General features: G+C 38.5%; 1 protein-coding gene across 1 annotated transcript in view; it reads right to left on the bottom strand.

Annotated features, from left to right (window-relative positions):
- LOC139129375 (sterile alpha motif domain-containing protein 9-like) overlaps positions 1-13723 on the bottom strand; it is a 14830-nt gene extending 1107 nt beyond the window's left edge. The window contains exons 1-5 of the mRNA XM_070695008.1: positions 13479-13723; positions 8862-8955; positions 7511-7759; positions 3539-3925; positions 98-3013 (exon numbers count right to left, since the gene is read on the bottom strand). Coding sequence (XP_070551109.1) covers positions 98-3013; positions 3539-3925; positions 7511-7759; positions 8862-8955; positions 13479-13595 — 3763 coding nt within the window. The 5' untranslated portion in view covers positions 13596-13723. The remainder of the gene's footprint in view (positions 1-97; positions 3014-3538; positions 3926-7510; positions 7760-8861; positions 8956-13478) is intronic.
- Between the last annotated feature and the right edge of the window lie 6492 nt (positions 13724-20215).

Here is a 20215-nt window from a genome sequence, read left to right as displayed (position 1 = left end):
TTCAACAGCAACATTTGGGCAGAGTCAGATACATGGTTCTCCCAAAGTTCCTGTGTGTCTTGCTTATGTTTTTTGCTTTTCCTCTTAAGGTAAGTACCTCCCATTATAGCATCCAAGCAAGAAACTGGTATCGACGCATCTGGCTCATATTTATTCAACAGGGCACAGAACTTCAAAAGATGAGACTCTCCTTTGTCACTTGGTATGTCCTGGAGTATTCTACTTACAAGATTCTCGACATAATCTCTCTTGAAATTGTCCTTCATAACCATAAAGGAAACGAGCCTATCGGGACTGTATATTTGAAGACCTTTTGCCTTTTTGGTGTCTAGCTCTCGATGTTTCTCAGCAAACCATCTTATTTCTCTACTGCTCAGTTCTTGTTCTAGCTTTATACTCGTGTTCTGGCACTTCACCATGTGTTTATACGGGGAATGGACTCTTTTACAATGCAGTACAACAAACAATGGACAGCCAGCTTGATGTGAAGTTGTCCTTGAACCTGATTCGAGATGATATATCAGCTCGTTGATCTCTGTGTCTTCGGCATCTTCAACCAAAACAAGAACGGTTTGCAGTCCGAGGATCGACCTCTCCGTATTTGCGCACCTCAAGAATTGTTCCCATGTCTTCACTCTAATATGGTTCACCACAAGACAGCGGAACTTCTTATGGAAATCCCAAAGGATATGTCTTGCTAAAGTGCTTCCACCAGCCCCAGGTTGATGAAATAATCTTAGTAGCACCACACGTGGAAGAGAGTCTTGATTCTCTCTGAGTGAAGCATCAACCATATCGTGTAACTGCTCATGAATGTCTCTTTTCAGAACCTGGTTGTACTTCTTGCCAGTTAAGTGAAAATTCCACCATGAGACTTTATGACCTCGGTAAAAGTCAAGCTCCATACTTTGTGCAAATTCTTCAAAACCGCTACTACTGTCAGCCATTGTTGTATTTTCACACTCATTTTGGCACAGGATTGACAAATCTGACCACCTATTCCTGTCTCGTTCCGATAAAGGACAACTTGAGCCAGACGAAGAAGGGAGATAATCATCTGTCTTGTGAATGACTCCCTGAATACTCATGACACTCTCTTTAACAGCTTGCCAGGACATGCCTACAACACTTCTTTCTTCAAGCATTTCACGGCAACACCACTTTTCAATTTCATCTGCCCATTTAACAAAGTACTCTTCCTTTTCAGCAATACATGTTATGTGTTCTATGCCAAACGTTGAATAAAACTTACGGAATGTGTCACACATAATGCCAAGGTTGTCTGATAGGAGAAGAAACAGTATTGTTGCTCTCTTTAAGTCAGGAATAACTTCTGGTTTGGCAAAAAAGCTAATTGCATCTTCAACACCATTGCTTCGCACAGCATTCCACTGCTTTCTATCAAGGGCTTCTTCTACCATATCAGTACGTCCATTCGCAAAAATCCATGTTGTCACTTCAGGAAACCTCATACTATCTCGAAAACAACCCACTTCAGAAATGTTGCAGAAGGTCTCCGGCGATTGGGCTTTGATGTCATTCTTTCTTCTGAATAGCTTACACAAACCACTTTCATAGGATTCAGCATCAAGGTCAAACACTCCAACCCACTTAACACTACTGACAAATTGAAGGTCTCTTGACAGAGGCGTATCTACACCAGCTTTAAAAATCTCCTCAGCAGGCTTATTAATAACAAGCAGAGGGTACAATGAAGCATCTATTTGTTTTGATCCCCCACACAAAAGTTCCTTCAGGCGACGATCCGATTGTGTGATATTCGGCTTATGCTGCTTATTGCTAGAGTCTTTCAATTTGGAAAATCCCTGATCTGTTTTCAGACTTGTCTTCTTTGCATGTGTTTGGCTGGAAGACACTTCACGTGAACTTGATTTTATCCCCATTCGTCTTAACATTTTCTGATAAAACTCATCATCACTTTCTTCTACCGCAGTGTCTCTAGACCTAGCATGTCCACTTTCATTTCCTTTATCTTGCTCTCCTACATAAGGACTTACTATAGCTAAATGTTTCCGAGTTTGTTTTTCACTATTTGGTGACACAGAAGTTGAAGATTTGCACTGTTTGTTCACGTCATCATCATTATCTTTAGACTGCATGATATTAACATCCACCATCTTTTCGGACGTACGGGCTTTTAGGGCATCAATACAGCTCGTTTCTTGATCTAAGGGTTGAACATGTGTCGGATCTTGCTCGCTTGTTCCTTGTCTATAAAATTTGCTATCTTGTCTCTTTTCCTGTGATCCATATTCTTTTAGTTTTCTATCCTGTGTTGAATATTGCGTCGGTGACCTTATCTCTGTTGCTCGCTCACTTAGTTCAAGAACCTCCATTCGGCTTTCAAAGGAGCTGCTTCGCGTTTCCTTTGCCCTCGTGAAACTGGTTACAATTCCTTTATCATAGTGCTTCTCTTGGACATCTATGTAATGCTTTTCGGACTGCTCAGTTCTTTGCTTATCTCTCATTTTCTCTCTCTTTACGACATCACTTGCCTTGTTCTGTTCTTCCCCTTCAATTGTCGAAGAATGGGGTGTGGCCTCTTGCATTAGGTAACGATGTTCCTTATATGGCAATGATTTTGAAGGTTTCAATGCACTTTCACCTTCTGTAGATGATAACTCCCTATCGCCAGCAGATGGAATCGGCCATATGCCTTCAGGGTGCTTGTTGTCATTGGTGGACGAAGAAACAACACTCTGCTCATAGGACTTATCTATCGACGTTTCCTGAAGACTTTGCCTGGCCTCGTTTTCAATTTGATTTTCCCTTGAATACATGATGTTTCGCAGGGCTCCCTTCTTCAGGTTGAAATCTGCTTCAAGGTCTTTCTCTCTATACATCATGAGTACTGGGCCAGTGATCTCCTCTTCATATATTCGTTTGACATATTTTGTGTCAATACCAATTTCGTTCAACCAATCGCGTACATCTTTAGCATTCCAATCTTTCATCTTCTTTGGCCTTCTTGAAGACAGTTTTGCCAAATTGTCTTATTATTGAAAGAGAAGCACAAAAGGCATGAATATACATGAAGTAACCGGAAAATATTGAAAACTGCAACATTGCTTGAAAAATGATGTCAATTCAAATAAAAAAAATGAGTGACAATGCAAAGCGCCCCAAAATGGAAACTCAATCAAAATTTCCTCTCATCCCTATTTTTCAGGTTTTATATGTGAACTGTATGCCTGATTGTTGTGTCGCATTTATTGCTCCGCTTTTGGATGTTGCACTTCCAAGGACACGATGGAAAGAGCTTTACTCATTGAATAGTTTAGTATCAAAATTCATTCAGGATTATTTGCTTTTTTCTAGAATGATACAAGCTCAGCTAAAAAAGGAATTCCGAAAATGCAATTAAGTAGGGTATTATATCCTGACAGATCCTAGAGAAATAAACATTTCCAGTAAAGGACACTTACATAGGTGTTCGATTATGGCAGTTATCAAGTGATTCATAAAATAAGGCAATCCGCTCGCCTATCATTTGATGAATTCTCCCGATACATCTTACCTTGAGTTGCAAAAAATTGTAAGCCCCTATTATACATCATCTGATCCATGATAATACATATTTGCAGTGGTCGACCATTCACAGATTTAATGACTTCCTCTGTAATCATCACTGTTTCGAGTTGTCTTGGAAGGAATTCCTGGTGCCGATCCCAGAGTAATACAAGCGATGTAGCTGTTGGAAGGCTAAGTTTAAATTCGAGGCACCCAGGGGCAATCTCTTTGAGAACGGCTCCTATGCCCTCAAATATTTTAAAGATTTTCTCATATTTCTCGGGGTTCTTTTTGATGTCTGCGGCATCATCAAACCATTTTTGGGCGCGGCTTAACATTATGTCCGAAGCTTGTTTGTCATGCTTGTACTTCAGCTCAGCTTTCAGGGGCATTTCTGCAAAATGAAGGGGTGTAAAAGCTAAATGCGTTGACATCAGTGATGCAATTGGGAAGCAGCGCATAAATAGTCAGAATCTATAAAAGGAGAACCACGGGCTAAAAGGTGTTCCTATTATGTTTGTGGAATTCACATTCAGACTCACGGAAAATTTGTAGACGTCAGTAACACAAAGTTAAATTAAAAAGACAACAGAAAAACACCAAAAGAGCTGCCAGTGTAAGTGAACCGCATCAACAAATGTATTTCCCCTGCATTAATCATTAGCTGAGTGAAATACCAGGAGAGATATTTTGTGAAGTACAGTAGTGTTATCTAATGTCTATGAAAATATTCTTCATAAAGAAATTCTGTTTTTCAGCACTTTGGATTGTGCAATAATTCATATGATATTAAAACACGTGTGCAGATATGAGCTAATCCCCGTTGTCATAAACGGATACATGTTTAGTTTCATAGTTTTCACAATGTTGTGACTTTGTTTTATACTCAAGGGGACTAAATTATAACCGATTTGAAAAGGGTTTTGATGAAGTTGGATAACAAGTCGGTGAAATCTTACTTTTCACGAAGATGATCGAGGGGGGCTATTTCACAGGAGATCACCAGTCCGATAGTTTTAATTATAACTACGACAGATTTCGAAGTGTAACTTCTTAAGAAGATAAGAGCAACATCTTTTGGTACAAGTTAGTTATATAATGATAACGTAAACATTGGGTTTCCTTGCCACTTCAGTAACTAAAACGAATGGTAATTAGCTTTTAAGGACGTAGAGGGCGTAGTTTATCACAACCACAGTTTCCAGTCCTCTGAAAGACAGCCTGGGAATGAATTCGCAATCGAGGCAAGTATGTAAGGGCCCAAAATCGATAAACTGAGCGTCAACTGAGCATTGAAAATGATAACGTGAGCGTTGATAAAGAAAATGACAAAGTGAACACTAAATGAGTACAGGTGCGTCAAGTGTTCACCGTAAAAATAATGGAAGAGAAAGACCATGGTGAACCACATCGGCAATTCCAAGTACCTATTGGGCTGGTGCTTAATATGATGCTGCAAGTACCATTACGTACACGCTTTGCGAGGCATGTTTTTCAGAAACTTTTGACAACTTCTGAATCACTACGAACTCGCCTATATTTAGTCTTAGAAAAGCGCATGTTCATTATGCTGTTACGAACGAGGAGGGCAACATATTAACAAACGCGACCGACATTCGACTTTGACCAAGATCATAGGTCATAAAGTGACCGTTTACTGGCGAAGTGTCCAAGGAAGGTATATTGCCCTCCTCCAAGTGATAGTCGGGTGAAAAACAAAAAGGCAAACCAGCTATAGATACAGTGGAATGCGTAGCCTATTACGTACTTTATACTGAACACTTGTCACATAACAGATCAACAGTTCATATTGCTTGGCCTGCATACCTGGTCGACCTGCATATCTTATCGCAAATCGACTGTATCAGTATCGTATCCATCATGCCTCATTATAAGGTCGGAGGAGAAGTAAGAAATAATATCCGAGTTTTGACTCTAAATCATGAAGGAAACGTCAAGCGCTCCTAGGTGCATACTCTACGTATAAGAAATAATCAACTTGTACGTCAACAAAAGTTCTCGAATATTTTTTTCGGTATTCACCATTCCGGTGAAATTCACTTGCGTGATAAAATCATTCTGGAATGAGGATGTTCCGAAGCAGACTTTAAAGTTGTCAACTTACAGGAGTGAAATTCTGAATATTTCATTAATGCGAAGGACTTAATAATACACGCAGGAGATCTCTGAAAGCTAACTTTGCCAATTCCCGTAAAGTGCTCGATCGAGCACTTTCACGCTCACTTTGACAATTTTGGGACTTTACATAGCTCACAGAGGGTATTGTTATCATATCTTGATATGAATTGAATTTCAAAACATTGATAACAGTTTTTTTCAAAGAGCACCAATGTGAACATATTTTAAATATAGACATGAAACATAAAACAATAAATATTGCTGGTACATGTCTACACAGTCCATGAAGGTAGAGATGAGCCTTCATAATAATGTGAAGATCTACCAGTGACGACTCAATAATGGCGCTCTCTCATCAAAGCAAAAATCAGTATTAAAATCAATGATAAAGCAACACGATCGGAACTAATCTGGGATAATTGGTTAGTGAAGTATGCTTTTGGAATCTGCAAATGTAAGCTCAACTGCTTTTTTTTTCTTTTTAAGTTATACACTTGTTTTTGAGTACTTTGTAATATTGCAAACGATAAAATTCGTTTCTTCGCTTCGATAAAGTGTGTATGTGCGATGTATGATAGTGAGCGTGAGTGCTTCACAAACTCTACAACGTGTTGAGCGGTCTCAGTCAGAAAAATGCAACAACTTAGCCGGCTATTGAACCACTCTTTTTTGGGAGTGGAGATTTAGCCGAGCGGTTCCGTCTATGGCCTCTCAGCTAGGCGACTGATGCCGTATGTTGTGGGTTCGAATCCGATTGAAAACTAGCCGTATTTTCTACCTGGGTTGGTAACACTGCTGGTGGACAGAATTGTCCCCGAGGTTATCGTTCGCCCAGTTAAAGCGATGAAATTCGTTTCTTCGCTTCGATAAAGTGTGTATGTGCGATGTATGATAGTGAGCGTGAGTGCTTCACAAACTCTACAACGTGTTGAGCGGTCTCAGTCAGAAAAATGTAACAACTTAGCCGGCTATTGAACCACTCTTTTTTGGGAGTGGAGATTTAGCCGAGCGGTTCCGTCTATGGCCTCTCAGCTAGGCGACTGATGCCGTATGTTGTGGGTTCGAATCCGATTGAAAACTAGCCGTATTTTCTACCCTGGGTTGGTAACACTGCTGGTGGACAGAATTGTCCCCGAGGTTATCGTTAGCCCAGTTAAAGCGATGAAATTCGTTTCTTCGCTTCGATAAAGTGTGTATGTGCGATGTATGATAGTGAGCGTGAGTGCTTCACGAACTCTACAACGTGTTGAGCGGTCTCAGTCAGAAAAATGTAACAACTTAGCCGGCTATTGAACCACTCTTTTTTGGGAGTGGAGATTTAGCCGAGCGGTTCTGTCTGTGGCCTCTCAGCTAGGCGACTGATGCCGTATGTTGTGGGTTCGAATCCGATTGAAAACTAGCCGTATTTTCTACCCTGGGTTGGTAACACTGCTGGTGGACAGAATTATCCCCGAGGTTATCGTTCGCCCAGTTAAAGCGATGAAATTCGTTTCTTCGCTTCGATAAAGTGTGTATGTGCCATGTACGATAGTGAGCGTGAGTGCTAGTGAAAACTAGCGGTATTGCAACATTTAGCTATAGGGCACCTGACTTTTTTAAGAAATTTGAAAAATGTGAAGATCCAATTATCCCACATTAGTTCCAATCGTGTTAAACAAAGAACTTGGTAAGAGTCACTAAAAATCACAAGTATTCTTAGTTTAATGTTTCAGGCACGGACTGGTTACATTTTGGACTAGGGATTACAGGTAATTGTACAATTTTGTGATACAAAAATTTGATCTCTTACATTGGTGCATTCTAGCAAGGCCTACCTATCATTATAAATGAAGCGACTTACCATAGTTATTGATCTGCTGGCATTTATCGCCAATTTGGACATTTGATTTATGGATTTGGTATATTGTTGTACCAGTCGTTGGCACTTGTGGTCCAGCGATAGGCACACTGGCTCCACTGTCTTGTGATGTTGTTTTCGGTAGACTATGCTGCTTTTCCGATGGAAGAGTGCTGGATTCTACAGATATCTGTGGTGGAGATGGTGATGTGTAGTCACTCTCTACACTGGTTCCATGCGACTGTGTGTTCTCTACCATGATAGACCGATCAGAATCAGATATTGGCTGATTTGTTGCATAGATGCAAATTTGACAAGTGCAAGAATGGGAATGTCAGGCACCAAAGTGTTGTTTTGGCAATCGTTATCGCCAGAATAACGAGTAAATGATTTCGTACATTGGCAACTTAAAGAAAATGGGCGTGGAGCAGGCTTTCAAGGTACCAAGATTGCAAAATTTTCCTTTTGGGTGTTTTTTTAGCATTTCGGTGTATCAACAAAGCAAATGATGGTTGCACCTTTTACAACATTAACAGGAAATGTACACCTTAACTAATTTATATTATTGAAATAATATTTTCATAAAAGATTGAAAAATCGCGTAAAGATTCTCTGAGTAAGTCAATGGAGATGTGTAAATTGTGAATTACTGTTTTGAAAGATAATCATTGTCATATTTTGGGGATACTTTATCTCATCTTTATGTGTGTGATGGTCAAGAAGTCTTCAAAAGAAGTTGTCAACGTGTTAAGAAAAACAAAAAGTGCGACTTTTTTGTTTTGCTTTGTTTTGTTTTTTATAACAACTAGTCTTTTCGGGCCACATACAAATTATAAACAATAATTTCTCTTCTCAGATAATTAAAAAATAATATGCCACCGAATGCAGTTGCTGACTGCAATTTCCTTAAAGAGTTCCCTGTAAAATATTTCTGCATATATAGATGTTTCCAATCCGAGATATGGACTACTCTCCTCGTCCTCTGAGGCCGTAATAACCTCGAAATCGACAGATGTAACATTTTTTGCTAATTTAAAAACTTCCCCGGCGAAACATCCAACCTTTGCAACTATTCTTTCCACAAAGCTACTATTGAAATCGTGGGTCACATGCCAAATGTTGCTTCTACACGCGGTAAACTAGAAAGTATTGTAAACTAAGATTTAAGCCCAAGGCGCACTCTACCTCAACCCAAGATATCAAATCTTTGTCTTAAAAGCATGTGCTGTGAAAAGTAGTACAAAGTTGTACAGTATGACAAAATAATATCAAACCCTTCCAATGACACTAAAATCATGATGAGATATGTTGGATTAAAATATTCGGAAGTGAGTTACTATATACTTAAGCTCACCCTTTTTAGCCAGACTTGTGCCGCTGTCGACGGTTTCATGTTGGGTACTGACGTCATCCGAACTTTCAGTATTTCCTGTAGAAACTGGGTCAATCTGTAAAATATGACGTCACATGTAAGGTAACCCATACCCAATGAGGTGAACTTTAGCAATACGAGACCTTACGTGTATCAAAGTACACTGAGTTGTACGCATGCGTAGTAATACGCATGTTGCTTGTTCGGCCTTATTAACTAAAGTAGACTCTACAGCTGAAAGCAGAGAGAACTCATTGTTATATTTAAACATGGGAACTTACGAATTAATGATAATGTTGCTGTTTTTTATTGTATTCTAACACATGCATATCCTTAATCTTAGCAAAAATATGAGTTTCTATTTTCAAAGTGAGATTCATAATATTACAAAGGAGTTATATTTTTTATGAGGTGCAAAATTTATGGGCCACATTAGCTTTGTTCAGCTCGATATATTTCATAGTTGGAGTCGTTTCTATGTTTGTAAGTCAAGCCAAAGTCCAGCTTTAATGTCGGCTATCCCACCTACGTCGTCTCACGAAAGCTCCTACAGCCAAATATCATTATCAGAGCTGGTAGAATGCATTACCCGAACCTGCCACTTCTGTCATGAACAAATGAGAAGCACTCCTGAAAAGTGCAGCTCTCTCTGTAAATACCTACCCGGTGGCTATCTTTAATATCTCTCAACTTTGAATTAACCTTCAAACAGCACGGTCCCTCCACGCAGGAGGAGCGACCGTGTTTACAGGTTAGTTCATTGACCTTTTCGCCGCTTATACTACAGCACATGTTTTAAGTTGTCATTCAAGCCGTTGGGCTATTGTAGAGGCCTGGACCTTTCAAAAGGTATCGTGACACCTTTGACCCGCATGTGTTCACAAGCAAGCGCTGCAGACGCGAGACGAGCTATAATAAGAACTGCGCATACACTATGTAGCCTTCGTACACTATTCAAAGAATCACAAAAATTTGACTGGAGGACAAAATAGCGGGCAGGTCTGCATTAACCTATCCGGAAAGCAGCAAGAGTGTCAAATTGTAGCACCGAAAACTGGTGGTTACAGAAGTTCATTGGTATAATCGAGCAAGATATCAATGCACAGGAAGGCATTTGATTACTATTCTGTCGTCATTGTTTTTCGGATAGAATTGCCTGTATTGCTGCAAAACTCGCTATCAATTCAAGCCTTGAGTTTTCCCTTCAGAATGAACATAAATTAGTCAAAGTGTAGTCTGTCATTAGCAACGTGGGAATTTTCAGAAATGCTTCGCCTATTTTACAGAATCCCACGAGCTACGCCAATAAGTGATAGAAGGGAACGACATCCACAATGATTGATGTTAACTATAGGTAAGCGGACGAGTAGGAGGCTGTTTACGGAATTTAACGGTACAGTTTGCCAGTAAAACTCTGAGGCCCGCAGGGCCGAGGAGTTTTATGGCAAACTGTACGGCAAACTGTATGGCAAACTCCTCGGCCCTGCGGGCCTCGGAGTTTTACTGGCAAACTGTACCGTTAAATTCCGTAAACCGCCGACTACGAATTCGCTTACCGTGTTATACCACGAATTTGCAGAGTTTTAGAGCCTTGTTTGCACGCCGAAAGTTTTTATTTGTAATTTTAGTGCAGTGCACGTTGAAACTTTGGCAGGAAAACATTGACGCGTTTTGACACCTTGTTGAACGAAAGTATAAAAAAAACAACCCATGATTGGATAAAACAAAGTTGACATGTGTTGCTATTGTAGTGCGATTACGTGGTTTAGCACCTGGTTTTTATATGAATTGTACGAATTTGCTTGATTGATTGGTTGGTTGGTTGGTTGGTTGGTTGAATGAAGTGAAAAGGTGTTTGCAGATCGATGTTAAAGTCACGCTTTGCTCATTTGGGTCGAAAACTTTGAGCAGCACACATGCAATTGCCGAGTCGCTCTACGTAGTTCGATATGGCGGACGAAGTACAAATGAAAGCTGTATCCGGTGCACTTCAACTACCCATGCCAAAGATGGAAAAGAAAAGTCCCCTGTCACGCCATTGCTAACGGCCACAATCGGAAGACCAAGCTACACAGACACGCCAGAGAAAGGCGCAACAGAAACTGCAAGTACAAAAAAAAAACAATATGTCTAGATCCACAATGACTGTGGTACTGCGTGTGTGTTTCCTATAGCTAGACTGAGTAGATTTAACTTTACCAAAGGCGACTGAAATCTCCACATTCAGTGTTTGAAAACTGAGTTTGAAGTCTTAAATTTCAGCTTCGAATGATCATGATAACAATAACCCTAACACAGAAGCGATATTTGCAATCAATACCGTTATTTCACGGTGACCTGTAATTGATTTTGAGATGTACAGTCGTGCAAAATTAATTCATTCCGGTGATTCTTTTAACGTGTCTTTACTCTGTACTTGATGGTGAAATAAATTCCTTCTGGTTAATGTCTCGCATTTTTTTTACTCGTTGCCACGTGATTTTCTTTTGTTTAAAAAGTGTCCATTTTACAATTTCTCTTGTTTAATGGTGTCCGATTTACTACTAGTAAATCGGACAGTTTTTAACAAAAGAACTGTCCGATTTACTAGTAAATCGGACACTTTTAAACAAAAGAACTTGTAAATCGGACACTTTTTCAACAAAAGAAACCAGGTGGTAATAATAAAATATTCGGTTATGGAAATTAGAAAGCATGGTTAGAACAATGGGCACGAGGCGGAGAGTGGTATAACAGTAATAAATGTGACTTGCTGATTGCACTTGTCGGTAAATCATGTTCAAAACGGTAAAAGAAGAGCTTATCAACTATGGATCACATTCTGTGATAGAAGTCTGTACGCTTATTGAGTGTGAAACAAAATAATGCACTGACACTAGGGAAAACTTTAGTGCTTGATGTCATTTCTGTTATCGTTCATCTAAATGAACTGAAAAATGTAATTCATGAAATGACTTTCGATTTGCTTTGGCGAAACGTAGCCGAATTAAGGCGAGGTGTGAAGAAAACACACTGGTGTTTACGTACAATATGAAAAAGTGTTGTTGCCAGAGTTCAAACCAGGAGGCTGTCACTTGAGACGGCTAGTTAATAACACACGGATGCACTGCATGTGGCTGCCTTCGACTGACCCCTTTAACTGACGGCACATTCTGGCTGCATACCAATACGTGGACAATGTATCCATAACGTTTCATGTTAGCTTGATGTTGACATTCGATTGACCCCTCATGCTTATCATTTACACTGCATGAAAACCCAATTATTCAGATAAATTCACATTAATGAGTTGCCTGTATTATAGTATAATACACGTGAATTCACATGAATCCACATGAATACAGGCTTGCTGAATACAAAAATGGATTCTTGACTGTATTCATCTGTATATGCACTCTTCAGCTAAAATACAGGCAATAATCCATGTTAATACAGTAAGTATTTTTGGGTTTTCATGCAGTGTTAATAAGCTTATGGGTCACAATATTTATTAATCAAATTTGACACGGGATATATTCGGTGACTCTGACCGTCCCCTTTAGAAAGCTAATACAGGTACCTCCCTTCAGTGCCTTTCACACAAGTTAGCAGCTTGAAAAAGAAAGAGTTTTCTAGTGACAAAATGGTGGCAATTCGCTGTGCATATTTGCATTTCGTTTTGGTCGAAAATGGCAGAATAATTAAATAATCAAAACATTCTATCCTGCAAATGGCTGTCTTCGACTGCTCGCTTAGCTGCACTTTCCAAATGGTTCCTTTATATATTATGAGTTCGATATTAGGTAGATGTTAGGCATATGATTGGCTCCTTTAAGTTTACTTTTAAATATATAAATATATGACACAATATTTCTCATGAACTAGCTTTAACAAAAAGGGGTGTATCATAAAAACATAAAATAGTACTTATGCAAAGTTCACGTGTGACAGGTGTTCTAAGTATCACCAATTTGAAATCACATAATTATTTTTACCATCAAAGTTTCAAAAGTTTGTGTATCAGGAAAGAGTAAAAATGTATCAGTTTTTGATAATGCAATTTTGGAGTTACAAAAAAAATGAATCTGATATAAAATACGCTTATATTCGCATAGGTTAAGATTGATTTGCACCAACTGCAGGGTCTTATGACCTTTTTGACTATAATACATGTATCAATGCATGTACATACATAATACATACATTCATAATACATACATACTTGTGTTATGTTATTACACTGTGCTTTACGAACTTTCACTTTGTTTTCGCAGAAAAGAGCTTCACAACTATAGCGTATGCGCATGCCTAACAAACAGCTATGTTATGTTTTCGTTGTATAGAGAATGTCCACTTGCAATCATTTCCATATTCCCAAACGTGCCTAATCATATCACAGATTTTATGGATCGGTGACGATTGGTTTAATTAATACAGTTGTAACATGGTAGATATCGATATGAATAAGTGACGGAAGTGGCAACAAGACTTGTTTTTCCAATATGGCGCTGGCTTTGGTTTCATTTGGCAGGCCTCCAGGTGATTTCGCTGCGATTTGTTAAAGCTAAACATCTTTTTTGATAACCCTGTAAAATAAGTGTTCGACGTTTGCCAAACTACCTCACTTGTAGCCTCCGCTGTCCGGTTCATGCTGTAACACGCATCACTCCCTGCAAAACGACTCGAATTATTACCGTTGCTATCGAACAAGCTTCGCCTGATTACCTCTCCATTCATCACAGCTGGAGCCTGGGTCAACGTTCGACGATGTTATGACGTCAACGACTTACGTCGCTATCGCTAGGAGTCACCTATCACAGAGCTAGCGCTGGCATATAAAACACCAGGACGTTCAGGACGTTGCAGTGTATTTTAGTGTATAACAGAGAGAAATCATATTTGATTCTAAAACTATTTTAATCGAAACACAGCGACTAGTTTCCCATGAGTGGATGTCATGTCACAAACTAAGGGAGCATTCGTTATTTACGGGGAGGGGGGGGGGGTCGGTGGAAATCAGGGGGGGGTTGACTTTTACAAAACCGCTTTTCAGGGGGGGGTCAAATTTTACAATCAATGATTGAAGGGGGGTCAAATTTTACAAAGGTTTGTGTTGAGTTATGGAAAACAAAATTGACTTTGGAATTTCACCGAAATGTTGCTTGTGTAACCGATGTTTCGAGACGGCAGAATAATAACCGACCGAAGCTCAGCCAAATTTATTTCTCTAGCAGGGCCAACAAGTCCGAGACTGGCATTAACCTCTCTAGAGCAGCAACAGAGCATGTAGCCCTGAGTACAGGTCTGTGTGTTCCTGGCGTATACGGCCTCCACCACGCTGCCCTGCAACGGTCTGTGGAGATAACTGGGGTCTCTGCAGCGAGATTCAAAATGGGATCGCCATGGGTAAACAACTTGTCGAGTATGTTATGTTTCAGAAAATGAGCGGTTTTGGACGTTAGGAGAAGTCAATCGCATCTTTTCTGGGATTGGTTAGGAGGTAAAGGTAGGCAGGGAAAGGATTTTGCCCCAATAGAGCAGAATTTCGGCCAAAAAGACCGTTTAGTCTTCATTGCGGTCCAGATCCAGGCCGCAGAGACCTCAAGTCTGTTCAAAGACCATTGCAGGGCTGTGGTAGAGGCCATATAATGCTGGGAACACACGTGCACACACCTGTACGCAGGGCTACACAGCATGGGGCATGAAAATTGCCAAAATGAGGGCACAGTCCAAATGATATGCGGTCAAGGTCTCCTCAACTAACTTTCAGCTGGTTCTTCACTTTCTACTATTTTTTTAGTATTTTTTACAAAGGCACAGACTTATTCTACCTGCAACTTAAAACTGATAGTGATTTTGTAGCTCATTCTTTACTATTTTTCATAGTTTTTGATAGCCGGTAACACACACTTCGTGTTCGTGTCGGCTACATGGACGATCTGCCGAAATGAGGAACCAACACACAGTCATATAATGTAACAAACAACTTCTGTATATATTGTGTCAAATATCGGGGTGTACATATAAAATAGTAAAACCGTACCCAAAACTATAAATATTACTCCATGGTAACAGTAACCGTACTGATCGACCTCCCGACGGCAGGAGTCGAACACACTTTCAGAACAAAACTCTGTTCAAACCCTTTCTAAATGCTTAACAATTTCTATGGAAAACTTAATGGTACCGCAGAGGAACCTCAGACTTGACGACGCGGCTGGGAAACACACAATAGTTCACACGCGACTTTAACTAATGTTCGATGATGAGCACAATTGTAAGTCCCGTGTAATGTCTGCACATGAAAGTCGGCGACAACACACGCAATTCACTGCTAAGCAGCGTCCAGTTCAGCTACCACGGGAGCAGCCATCTTACTAATATTCTTAGATCTTTTGTTTACTTCCAGTCGGGACATGCCGAACTAATCTGAAGTCTTACTCTGCTAACTCCGCGCATCGACAAAAGTTCAGTGGAACAATCATAAATAATGTTCTCATGACAATCTCAGACATCTGACTGAACTCATAAACGGAATAAAGTTCACAGTTAACACACAATTTGCTGCAGAAAGATCAGCTTTCAACTTGTGGTGATATTATCATCTTAGCAGTGCGTATATTGCAAATATACGGCACGGCTTTCACTTGTGTGAGCAATGTTCGTTCCATCGACTAAAGTAGAGCATGGCGTAGGGTTTAAATAAACTGTCCGATCCGCACAAAATTCGATCTCTGCCACTCACCGGTTTCTTTACATATCTGCTGACTTGAGTAAGACTCAAAATAGAGAAATATCTGACTTAAAAAGCACACGCTGACACTCAAACCTTCCAGTGCCAGTGCAGCATGCAACGTAAAACACTCTCTGGAAAGTTCCCGTCTTGGACTCCCTAGGTATACAGTGATAACACACAAGAACTCCCAGGCAAAATAGAAAATACACAGGTCCTCCATACATAATCTATGAGAAGCTATGAATAATTTCTTTTAAATACAAAACTAGCTATATCTGTGTATTTATAGATTCTTGATTATTGATATTAATGTACTTGATAAGACTAGGGTAGTTACCAGTGCATGTGTGAGCAAGAAATATGATTTTGGAATTTCACCGAATTGTTAATTCACTATCTTGTCAGAGGAAACTATGAATAATTTTTTCCATAACATAACTAGTTAAATCTGTGTATTTATGTACGCTTGATTATTGATATTAATTTACTTGATTAGACTAGGGTGGTAACAAGTGGATGTTTGTGCAAGAAATTTGATTTTGGAATGTCACCGAAATGTTGATTCACTATCTTGTATATATGGAAACTATGAATAATTTTTTTCCAATATAAAACTAGGTAAATCTGTGTATTTATGTACTCTTGATCATTGATATTAGTGTACTTGATTAGACTACAGCGATTACAAGTTCATGTGTGTGCAAAATTTGATTTTGGCATTTCACCAAAAATGTTGATTCTCTAGTATGTGAGGAAATTTTTTCAGCCCGGGGCCACAGGGTGCGAAGGGTTAATGAATCAAATCTGATGAATTTTTTTTTTTCATGGGGGGGGGGTCACATTTTACAATTGATGAATTGAGGGGGGGTCAAATTTTAGAAATTTGCTTTGGAGGGGGGGGGGGTCGCTTTTTACGTTTCATTTGTCGCTCAAATTCCACCGCCCCCCCCCTCCCCGTAAAAAACGAATGCTCCCTAACTCATATAACAAGTTGAAAAAGTGATTAATAATATCCTGAACTTTGGATTTTGCTGTTATAGTAAAATGTCCCTTTGATTACACATGGAAACTTAGACGCCACTTTAAAAGAACTTTGCACTTAAAAGAAAACTACGGGTAAGGTTTCCGGAATTAAGGTGCCTATGTAATTGTAGAATTTCTTTCCGGGTCTTAACTTCTCGACGCCCTTTTGGCCACTGGCACAGACACTAATTGCATTTTGGCAAATTCCATCTTGGCTAAAAAGTGATACAGATAAGTGAGAATGAAGCCCAATTTCAAATTTTATACTAGCGAGAATCAGACATCATGACCACGACCAAGTTATTTGCAGCTTACACAGGGATAAATTTAGCCCTGTTAGACTTTGCAAGGGATGGTGTGACTGGAATGCATGGGATCGGGTTTAGAAAATAGACATAACACTAGGTAACCGCAAAATACAAACACTTCATTGTAACAAAATATCAGGGAAAGCGGAGAATCTATCTGCTCTTTCATTTTATTTCACGCTAGGATTGATTTTGGCTTGGTGTATTTGCATAACTAGAAATGCGGTGAAAGCCGACTTTAGGCAGAATAGCAGTTTTGACCAAATGTCACTACACATTATTTTCTCTGGCACATACGCTTGCTTTCAGTAATCACATTAAAAAAGTTTCAAAAAAGCCGTTCGAGTGGGTTAAAACAAAGAGGCTTTATGCAATTTGTGCGATGGTCATGAAATCCAAATCACAACCTCATTTTGATCATTAACAATTACAGTATGCCATCTTCAACAAATTTCAGCTTTTTGATAAATACCCGGGCAGACTTCAGCAATCGCCAAACAAATTAACCAGTACTTTCCGACAAATATATTTCCGTACAAAAGAGTAGCGGTTACGCAAAAACTACCAAATTGCTGTCAAGTAGCAATATCGAATGCTATTGCGAAATGATTGCCAGTGTAAGTGTACAGAACACAATGCATGCAGGCCGTATTGATACGCTGAACACTGGATATTCAATACGACAGTGAGTGAAACAAGAAACTAGAGTTGATTCAAAGAACAAAAACATTGGTAAAAATTATCTCAAAAATTATAGTTCAATATTTTTTACTTAATAAATGGTCGGTCATAATTGGGGGCGGGTCTGAACACTTTTGGCCGATGGGGGAGGGGGCTAAATTTGAACATTGTTGGTGATATAGAGGAGTAGGATTTGAAATGATTTTACCAGGTATTGAAGGAATTTAAATGAATGAAGATTTCAATTTGATTCCTCCATTCAAACCAAGTATTTTTGAATGAAGCCTAAATTATGTAAATTTTATTTTCTGAGATATTATCTTGAATGATAACAATTAATTTGTCATCAGCAATTAAAATGAATGTCGATGTGTCATTGCACTGTAAATATTCCAAGAATTAATTGAAAGATATTGGATCAATGATTTCTGACATTATTTATTGATAAAAAAAGGAAAAATAATTACTGAAAAAATCATGAATGCACAAACATCATTACCTAATATAGACCTTATCCCGTTTTAAGTATGAATCTGAAAAATCGCTTCTTGAATCAGTCACTTTCCAATCAGTCATTTTGTCCATGGCCAGTGCAATACGGGTGTGACTCAATTTTTCAACAGACTGAGTTAGAGTGGAGTTAAAGGTTTAAAAGCCTCTAACTCTAAATTTCAATTGATTTGTAAAAGGTAATGTAATAGATATATAAAATGTCATAAATGATTATAATTATGAAATAATTTTTATATGAATTGAAAAAAATTGGAGTTACGCCTATCTTGCACCAGCATTTTTAGCAAAAAGGGGAAGTACCTCATCATGAGTTAGGAACTTTTTAGGTTTTACATTTTGATGTTGTAACATTTTGCCCATGCAAAACAGGTGAGGATAGCACTGACTTTCTCCTGCAAAAGGGGTGTAAATTAAGTTACCTCCCTATGGCACCATGACTGATATTACTTTTTACTCAAAATTTTCACAAAAAGATGCATTGCACATTCCTGAACGAAAAAAAAAATATCAAAAACTCAATTTTAACCAAGAAAAGAGTTACGCCCCTCTTGCACTGGGCCATCGATATGATGCTAATGTTTACAGATTCTGGCATTAAAAGGAGATGAAATTATATCACATGTTAGTAGTATGATCAATGGAAGGTGGCGTTTTACTCAACCCACATTTTTCATCAAGCAATATTTCTTATCAAACATCACATGTAAACCCCCTCATACTTATATATTCAACTGCAGACAATCTATTGTTTAGTATGATAGAGAGGAATAAAGGATAAAAGGGGTAAATATCTCATTGAAACTTAAGAATATGGAGATAAAGAATCAAATTTTAGTTTTGTATTATCAATTCTCATCCTCAAATAGCAGGGGTTGAAATACTGACATTCCAAAAATATGATTAAAATCAACATAAGCAAAATTGAAGACCCTTGTTCGAATTCTGAAACATTTATTGCAAAATAAATTTTCAATTTCAATTTGTTATGTAGTATCTAAAGATTGTAATGTGAAAATTTAATAAAATTTGATTTTGCCAAAGTGGAGTTAATTGCTTTTTGGTAAAGTTGGAACGGGAGAAAAAAAGCCAGGAAATGGGGTTATTTGTAAATGCTTACAAAACTGTACACATCTTTCTCACCAAGCATACGACTGATTGTCACGCTAAATGGTGAACCAAATCGATCTTTTAATCTTGGGGATCACAGACAGATGAAAATTGAATGAATGTTCACATACATGACAGTGGACTTTTCAAATTGTTAGGCGGATTCAAAGAGATGGAAAACATAAAAATCTGCTTTACCACTCTTTTAAAGTGACAATTAAATTTTGGTGGAATTATAGGATAAAAATAGATCACAGTTAAATTACTACACATTCAAAGTTTCAGTGACAATCACAAAACCCTGGCATTCCCTTCAATATCCTAAAAACTACACGTTTGCTGTTTATACTCAAGCTATAATTTCATAAAAGAAATCTAACAATAGGATACAAATTGCAGGGATTACATCTTACATGATTTTGTAAAGTCATGCTCTGCAAAATAAGAACAAACTTTATCAAATTTGCTTACGTCTCAGATTTTATTGAAAATGGTGAACGTGATTGTTAAAGTGAAATTTTGCAACTGACAAAAAAGTGATAAAAAATACTCAAAATTTAAAAGTTATGAATAATCTTCAAGCTATGATTTCATATGAGGTAGATTGATACACTGCTACTCAATGCATGTACACATATATTTTTGACATTAAAAAAACTACATAGATATAATTATATCAACATCATAAGTCTATCATATGGAAAGGAAACGAAAAATTCGGCCAACAAAGAAGATGGTAGAGTTGGACTTGGTAGAATTTTTAAGTTTAAACAAGAAGTATGTACCTCACATGCACACTGATAATTTTCTTTGCACTTTGCCTGGCACCTTCTTTCTGTGGCATTGTTAGGGCGCCCTCTGTGGCAAACTTCAACATCCATGTCACCCCATAGGAGTTGACATCCCTCCATTAGCCTTTAACCATTGATATACTTCACAGAATAATTTTGCTTTGTGAAATACACATTCTGATTTTAAAGTCAAAAAGC

The sequence above is a fragment of the Ptychodera flava genome, chromosome 3 (assembly GCF_041260155.1).
Source record: "Ptychodera flava strain L36383 chromosome 3, AS_Pfla_20210202, whole genome shotgun sequence".
NCBI classification, from domain to species: domain Eukaryota; kingdom Metazoa; phylum Hemichordata; class Enteropneusta; family Ptychoderidae; genus Ptychodera; species Ptychodera flava.
The sequence above is the reverse complement of the archived record's forward strand: the minus strand, read 5'-3'. Positions and strand labels throughout refer to the sequence as shown.